Source organism: Chenopodium album, chromosome 8 (genome assembly GCF_948465745.1).
Source record: "Chenopodium album chromosome 8, dcCheAlbu1.1, whole genome shotgun sequence".
NCBI classification, from domain to species: domain Eukaryota; kingdom Viridiplantae; phylum Streptophyta; class Magnoliopsida; order Caryophyllales; family Amaranthaceae; genus Chenopodium; species Chenopodium album.
In genome coordinates, this window is record NC_137841.1 from 73,433,435 (window position 1) to 73,441,771 (window position 8,337).

At 37.4% G+C, this 8,337-nt stretch overlaps 1 protein-coding gene across 4 annotated transcripts; it reads right to left on the minus strand.

Annotated features, from left to right (window-relative positions):
* Window positions 1-86: 86 nt before the first annotated feature.
* On the minus strand, window positions 87-8,072 carry LOC145642349 (actin-related protein 5-like). 4 transcript variants are annotated; one of them, XM_081693486.1, is made up of 12 exons: window positions 7,862-8,072; window positions 7,707-7,777; window positions 7,075-7,199; window positions 5,839-5,883; window positions 4,598-4,700; window positions 4,210-4,319; window positions 2,849-2,958; window positions 2,693-2,768; window positions 2,161-2,592; window positions 1,732-1,859; window positions 943-1,282; window positions 87-857 (listed from the first exon to the last, which is right to left on the minus strand). In XM_081693486.1, the coding sequence occupies exons 1-12, from the start codon at window positions 7,960-7,962 to the stop codon at window positions 354-356; spliced, it is 2,145 nt and encodes a 714-aa protein (XP_081549612.1). In that variant the 5' UTR covers window positions 7,963-8,072; the 3' UTR covers window positions 87-353. The 4 variants fall into 4 exon arrangements, with proteins under 4 accessions (XP_081549612.1, XP_081549614.1, XP_081549611.1 ...); XM_081693488.1 differs by having other exon boundaries at window positions 2,161-2,565; window positions 2,678-2,768; XM_081693485.1 differs by having other exon boundaries at window positions 2,678-2,768.
* Window positions 8,073-8,337: the final 265 nt, after the last annotated feature.

An 8,337-nucleotide genomic window follows, 5' to 3' on the forward strand; every position in this document is an offset into this window, starting at 1 on the left:
TTTTTAATTAAGATTATTTTAATAGAGACATATAAGCCAATCTTGAAGAGAACATACCCTAATTTTTTAATAAAAAAAAACTCGTATAGAGTAGAACAAAATTACATTGGACAAACGACAATCAAAAGTGTTGAGCTTCTCATGTATGTTGGGAATCTCCGCATTTGTAACTTGACATCTACCCTATTGAGATTATTGACAAAACTAAATCTTGACTAAACGTGTGTCAAGCTAAAATGATCTTGCATTCTTGCCAATTGATTAAGTTGACTAACAATAAACATAAACTTCCTTTATACATCTATGGATACTCCTACTCGAGGACCTTTTCATCTGGTGCACTAGTGGTTTGGTCATAGCGTATACCTGAACTTGTATCTCCGAAGCCAATCTTCACCCTTTTCTTCATAATCCATTTTAGTGAAAGTTTGCTCAGGAAAATGCAAAGAAGCAGCATATGAAGAAGCCCCTCGCCATGCATCAAATATAGGATCGTTTGCCCTAATTACTCTAATAGGAGTCCCACATGGCCGAATCATGCGGACTCCAGCTTCCAAACGCTCACTCAAGCCGGGGAATTGAGAACTCCCACCCGTCAAGAGGATGGAGCTGGTCAACTTCTCCTCCAAACCTTGGCCCTTGGGTGAAAACCTTCTCATAGATATACCAACCATTTCATCCAATCCAGACTGGTCAATCCCAACTATATTAGGGTTGAATAGAATTTCTGGGCATCGGAATCTTTCCACCCCCATTATAATCTGGAAATCCTCCTTGGTGAGAGGACGAGCGCGTGGAACATCAGCAGGTTGACACAATCCAGAGTCTGGTTTTGGAGTGAAGGTCGGGTCAATATCCTGCAACAAATTTAAAAAAATATGTAAGAACTGCAGCAGCCATTTAAATATATTTGCTCAGACTGAACATGACACCTTAACTTGCCTGGAGTCTAGAAGAGATGCGTGCTAACTCCGTCTCATCTACATCAGGACCCTCATCCTCATCATCATTATCTTTACTCATTAACTTGTAGAGTTGCCAATCTTCATCTCTAGCGCCAAAAGTGTCTTCACCTTTCCCTCGATCAAAAGCAGCTGTTGTTAATAAGCGCATTCTCTCTTTCTTTGCAGCATTCATTCTCTCACCACGACCGACACCACCAGATGTAGAATTTCCATTCGTGCTGTTTCCATTCGTCTTTAACAGCTTCTTCTGTTCAACTTTTTCTGAAAGCTCTTTATATTTGGTTCGCAACTTCTCCAAGTACATCTCAGGGTTTTCTCTGCATCAAAATTATGGAAATTTGGGTCATGGAGTTGTTATTGATATTCTACTAGCAATTGGAGGGTAGAAGATGACTGCACATCCCATTGAAAAACAATCAAGCAGTCCAAACAGAAGGCATAGCAGTATAGCATGGCAGTAACATGGATTTCCCATAATCAAAAGCCAAGCTCGCCACAACACTTTAACTTATGTTAGTATCTTAATGCAGAATCATGATGAGAAGTGTGGTAGCTTCAACTCTGCCATCCAATTAGGCTTTCCCAGGGAAAATCTCACAAACACACACACACACACACACACACACACACACACACACACACACACACACACACACACAAAAAAAAAAAAAAAAAAAAAAAAAAAAAAACAAACAAACAAACTAAACAAAACAAAACAAAAATCAACAAATTAATAAAAGAAAAGAACAGAAAGGTAGCAACATACAAACGCTTTTCTTCCTCTAGTTGATTTTGCTTCTCTCTTTGTAATTCCTCTTCAGCACGTTTCTGTCTAGCTCTCTGACGACCCTCAGCTGTAGTCTTGAGAAAGATCTGCTTCTTCTTCTCCTTCAGCTACAACCAAACAACAGGCAACAGTAAATAAAGATAACCAAATATGAAAAGATCAGCATCATGGAGATCAGCTGATTTATAATAAGTGGCACCCCTGACATCAAGATCCTGAATACAGTACCAAAAGGTTTTAGGTTAGGTCAAATAACTGAATTCCTTTCATATTCATCATTCAGCCACAAGACAGGACAAATCAAAAAGTCTAGCAAGAATGCAGCACAGACTACAGATGACACTAAAGCTAACCTGCTCTGGAGTCAGCATGTTATCAAGGATATCAACAAGGGAGACTATAGCTAACCTGATCTGGAGTCAGCATGTTATCAGGGATATCAACAAGTGGAAACTTTTCAGCTGTTACTGCCTCTGCCTTCTCCTCCAGTTCAACTTGTTCACGCTTAGTCTTTCGCAAAGATTGGTTCACCTTAGCAACAGAAGCTTCTATTTCCTGTTTAGACACATAGCCGGTACTTGAAAGAAATGCTGGAACGGCATCCTCATTTACATTCTCCAGCTGCCTCAGAAGAAAATCCAAACCACGCAGCTCATTTTCCAATTCATTAATTCGTGATGCCCTCTTTGCCTCAGCCATTTCCCGCAATCGTTGACCTTGTCTCTCTTTGATAGCAGCCTTTCTTGCAATCTCCTCTTCAGAAGGTTGCTCCTCAACAGGTGGAGGAGTAAATGGAAGTTGCCAACACCTAGTCTTTTCTTCAGCTTCATTAGTTTCATTCTGTTACAATTACCAAAATATACTAGTGTAAGGAATCAGAGAGAGAGAGAGAGAGAGAGAGAGAGAGAGAGAGAGAGAGCACTACCTGGAACAATTTAACCTCTGAAGCATAGTCTTGAGCAATGTAACCGTGTTCCATTTTCAAGTCTTCAACTTTCTCCCATGTAAACTTAGCCCTGTCACAAATGATAGGACAAGAAAATAAGTCAACCTGAAAGCTAACTTGTAAACACCAGACTAACTAAAATATGCTTACAAGTGCTGTGGATATTTCAGGGAAAGAAGCTGCTTCATGTAATCAGTAACATGGTATCCACCAACATTACTTCGGCAGCACGCTTCAAAAACAGGCTCACCTTCAACAAACTAAAGACAGAATTACAAAAAGCATCAGCAGAAATCGGAATGCAACTATCATCAAACAGAAATGATGCAAAAACTTTGATGCTCGTCTGCAGCTAAAGGATTTTACAAGCAATTGTAAGTTGAAACCATGCAAGAAAAAAAAAAAATCTACAACCGACATTTAATTAAAGTTACACCATTTTGACTTTTTGCACTATTCACATATTAATTCTGACCTTGATTCTTTTACTAAAATAAAATATAAATGCAATTATATTAAGTTGTTGGCATAGAATCAATTTATATTTTCAAAATATAAAATTGTTAATTTTTTTAACAACTATTGAGTAGATAAATAGAAATATTCATTGTCAAAGTTGTTCATCATCAAATAGGGTACGTCTTTTGCGATCATTTCTAATTTATTACACCCTTACGGCCTTACCCCAAAATCTAGCACAGTACATATGAAAAGAGGAGAATGGGAGGAAGCAATGCTTTAGTAGCACTCTTCTCTTCCCCAAAGGTATCTAAAGTGACAATGTTGAGCTCAGAATTTGATGAATAGCATACTTACCACATCTTCTTTAAATTTTGTCTTCCACTCACTGTGTGCATTAATGAAAAAGGTGTGACCAAGTATCCTTATGCAAATAACTCAAGCCAACTCTACGCATTTGAAACCTTGATGGTCAATTAGTTGCACTAGTGTCTAGGTTTTTTTTTTAAAAGAAAAATAACACCCATCAGAAATTAAGGCCATGGGATCAGTAAGTCCTAGAGTTCTACCATGGTATACACTGAAGTGTGACTGATCAGACAGCAGCAACCAGAAAGAGGTTACTGTCATCCTCCATTTTCCAACAAGTCTTGTAAAGTAATGCACATTTATTATGGCACACCGAGGCAATAGGAATATCCCTGTGCCTTGCCTTCAAAAGCCTCGGTGTGCCTCATTTTGTGAAAAAAAAAGGGGGGGAAATAAATTATACACCTTAGTCTGCCTCACGAAAAAAGAAAGTTGCCAAGTCGACTCACGCCTTAGTGCCTAGGCCAGCCTTATACACTGTAGTTGACTACTATATTGGAGGTTGCATAGGAAGGCTAACAAAAACAATACAAGGGGTGAACCCTTTTCAATCTTCGACCAAGATACTCAATAGAACTAATCACACACATGGAGCCACCCACAAGTTGACAATTTTAGCTGTAGAAGAAAGGAATTTATATGTTTTCATATATTTAGAAAGAAAAAAAAAAGGCAACACTTACTGGTATGACATGGCTCGTGTTGAATCCACTGCAAACAGCAAGGCCTTCTTTATCACAAACACCAAGTCGCTGATTATATGTGTAACTAAACGCAGCATCAACACCAAACGCTGGGAAATGAAAGAAGTAATCAGAAAACTCAAAAGGGAGGATGAGGCTTCACCATTCTCTCACAGAAGCAGTATAAAGGTTGTGTAACAACAATGAAATTGAGTACAATACTTGTGCTCTATACTACGTATCAGTCTACTAAGTTGAACAGTAATGATGTTCAGGAAGAACATGGACAATACAAACCATGACTCTATCAGTACTGCCACCGTTAAATACTTCCTGTAATAAAATATCTGCACATTATTTATATAAAGGTTACAGATGATTCCCGTACCCACAGAAGGAACTCCATAAGACTCAAAAAGAAGCTCTGCCATTCTACAGCGTGATGAAACTGGATTGCATGGACATTCTGTGATCAACACAGGATGATCAACCTGCACTGTCCCCAAAAGAATAGTCAGAATTAAGTATTGATCTTTAAGTCAAATTAAAGGGAGACAATCGGTCAATTTTTCATCAAACTGTGCGAAAGGGCAAACACCAATGTCCAATGTCCAATATTCTAATTTGCTATTGTTAAGAAGACAAGTTTCGAAGAAGTGACTTTGTATGCCAATCAACATAGAATACGGTTAAAAACAACCTATGAAACCTACAAGTCACACAGCCATTCGAGATTTAGTCTCTTGGGTTCATTTCATGCAAAGGCACTTCACACTGGTATTTGTCATTACTGAAGAGCTACATTTTAAACAGTTGCATACTTGTTCCCAAGGAAAATTTATGCACAGCACTGGAAACATAAAATATTAATCCAGACATTCTTACAGAAAAAAGGCAGGATTACTAAACTTCAGAACGATCCTCATGTTCCTACCTCCTTTTAACTATAGAAATTAAATTTCCAAAGATTAAACTTCTCTTATAACAAACTTTGGTCAGAGCCTCACGAGTGATCTACTAATAAGATGGGAAACTTTTGGCCATAAATCATGCACAAATAAAGAGGAGCAAAGGCAGCCAAAAGCCAGAATGTCAATGAAGGATTGAAGGAGGAAAGCTCCTGTTGGCGTTATAAAGCAGATTCCATATTCAAGTGAGAAATGTTAAGGCTATAAAATGAGAAGAATTGGAGAGAACACCTATGACTAGCAGAACCCATATAAAAGCCACTCTAAATAAACAGGCTCCGCTTAAATCATTGTTTCCTTTAGGAATACAACTAAGATGGAAGTAGGAACCAGATAGTCATATAACCCTATATGGCTATATTCCATAAGGGCACAAGAGCCAAGGTAATAAACATCACATTAGTACACAGGATTACAACCACCATTTTATACAAACACGACTACAGAGGTGATGCCATCAACAGCCAAGTACCAGAAATCATACGCGAAGGGAAAGTAGAATGTCTTTTATAGATAACCCCCCTTCCAGCACAAGCATATCACTACAGCCTCTAAAGCAAATAAGTGAGGAAAAACTATGGACAAACACGCTAAGTAATTACTTAAAATGATACAAAAGATATGGATAATCAATTTCATGACATGGAGGCAATCATCATACCCCAGGCCCATCGACGCCCAACCGGTCAAATCCAAAGTCAAGAATCTGAAAAAAAAAAGAAAAAAAAAAGTTAGGAGTATATGCATTAATGACTTGACAGAAATAACTTAATTGATATTCTGTACATTGTATAACAAGTTCCTAATCTCTCCTGCTGAATACAAAAATTACCAATAAAAGTGACTTTTGGCCAATAAAATACGAAGTAACAAACAACAACAATGCTGAATAGGGAAAACAACAAGCCAAATTCAGAGCATCTGTCAGAATTCAGGCAGTTAAGGTGTGGTCTGCTCAAAATTTATAACTTATCTCAGAGAAATTATGTTATACAAGTAATAAGTTCTATTCGCAGCTACAGTAAGGTTATATAAATTCAGACAAGTTTTGTTTAGTTCCAATAAATTTTGATAAGCTGAATAAAACAACACTCTTTCAAGTCACATTTATCATCTACAATAAATTTTGATAAGTTGTACAGATGCTTTGATTAAGTATAGGTAACCTAAAACAAAATCAAGCCAAACAATAACATGGCCAAGGAGCCTTCACAATAAAAAGACTTGAAGATTGAAATCAAACAGGTCAAAACGAAAAAAAAAAAAAAAAAAATCAGCCACAATAACATCAATCAATCAATCAAAGCCTTAATCCCATGAGTGGGGTCGGCTACTTGAACCAAAAGTGATTATTATGTATAGTCATCCGTGTAGTGAAAGTGATTATTTTGTTTAATCATCCACAAAAATTTTCCTCCTCCATCCCTTACAATCAAATGTCTCATTCTCATGCAAATCCATATGCTAAAACATAAACCTATTACTTGGACTCGGATGAAGTGTCAAATTAGACACGGGTGTCCAAGTATCGGACTCGCCTATTTTCTTGAAAAAAGTTTTGTTTTTAGTTAAAAATGAAGTGTCCAAGTGTCGGTGTCGGTGTCCGACACGAGTCGTGTCGACACGGACACGTGAGGTAAATGAAAGAGTCCAAGTAACATACATAAACAGTGAAATTGAACCTTCAAACCCCCCCCCATCAGTTTATCTTGAAGTCGTGATAAAAATTCTTGCATGTATTGCCTCAATAAGATTATATCACTAATGGTACATAGATCGGCGGACCTACTTGTCTTGCAAAGCAACTAAATCAGGGAAATAATTCATGTTCTCTGAAGGTCTAAACTACAGCAATGAATATGATAATAAACTCTAAAAGAATATTGATAACGCTTACATATTCCATAATCTCAAACTGATAAACAACATTGTTATCAAAAGCTGACCGCGGTCCTGAACGAGTACAATCAAAATATTTCAGCAACGTAGTATCATGATCGCCAACAACAGATACAGTTTCCCCTGCAACAAACCCAGTTCAGTCAGGCAGTCGCATAACACTCAACACAGAATAACTTTAAGAAGATCAATATAAAGGGGCAACTACGAACATTAGTCAGTACCAAACGTACACACATGAAGAACCTTCACATAATAAACAACATTGCAATTGTCACTATAGATGTCACAAGCACACGCCACGTTAACATAGTTAGTATGATCAACAACATACTCATCAAACAACGCAACTAAATCCAAAATTCGGCAAATTAATGTAACAATAGCATCTTTGATTTCAGCTATTTAATCTAAACTCTTTAAATAAAGGATAGAAATCCAACCTTACTATCCAATTTCAACCAATTGCAACAAACATTCAACTACAGTAGATGATGTAATTTCATGAAAAGTCCTTACTTAGCCTAATTTCACAACACAATTGCTAAATTGAAATTTAAATAACACTAAAAAAAATGCATAAACATTAAATTACTCTAATTAAAGCTCCCAAAAAAAAGGGGAATAAACCTGTAGATTTGTGGCGAGGCCTCTGAACAATGTTGCGAAAAATTACCCTAGGATCAGACTCACCAGCCCATCTAAAACAACGAAACAAAAAATTGATGAATTAAGAATCGAAATTAGGGCAAAAGGGGGGAGAAATTAGGGTTTAAGGAAAATACCCAATGCGAAAATAGGAGCCGCCATTGTCGATGACAATTGGAACGGTTGAAGGAAACGATCTGTAATCTGTTTGCCTTTGAATTTGGCTGATGAATGGCATTCTCTTCTTTCGTGGTTTTGTGCTTCTTCTCCAGTGGAGCTTTCAACTTTGTCGAAGCTACTGGAAAAGAATGAAGGAGACTATACTAGTTCATCACTTGATTCTCCAGAAGTCGTAAATATAAATTCTTATCGACCCAGACCGTAAATTAACAGTCTACACCGGTTTCCGTTTTTTCAACCGGCTTCGTCTACAAACTTAACAATTAGGGCCCTTTCTGATTTTACTAAAATGAACTGAACTAAATATTATATGAGGGAAAGAAATTACGAATTGAAATGAAAATGAGCTGAAGAGAACGGGCCCTTAATCTATATTCAGTAGGAGAGAATGTAAGATGGTGTGGCAATGGATCGGATTCGGATTTGGTGGAGG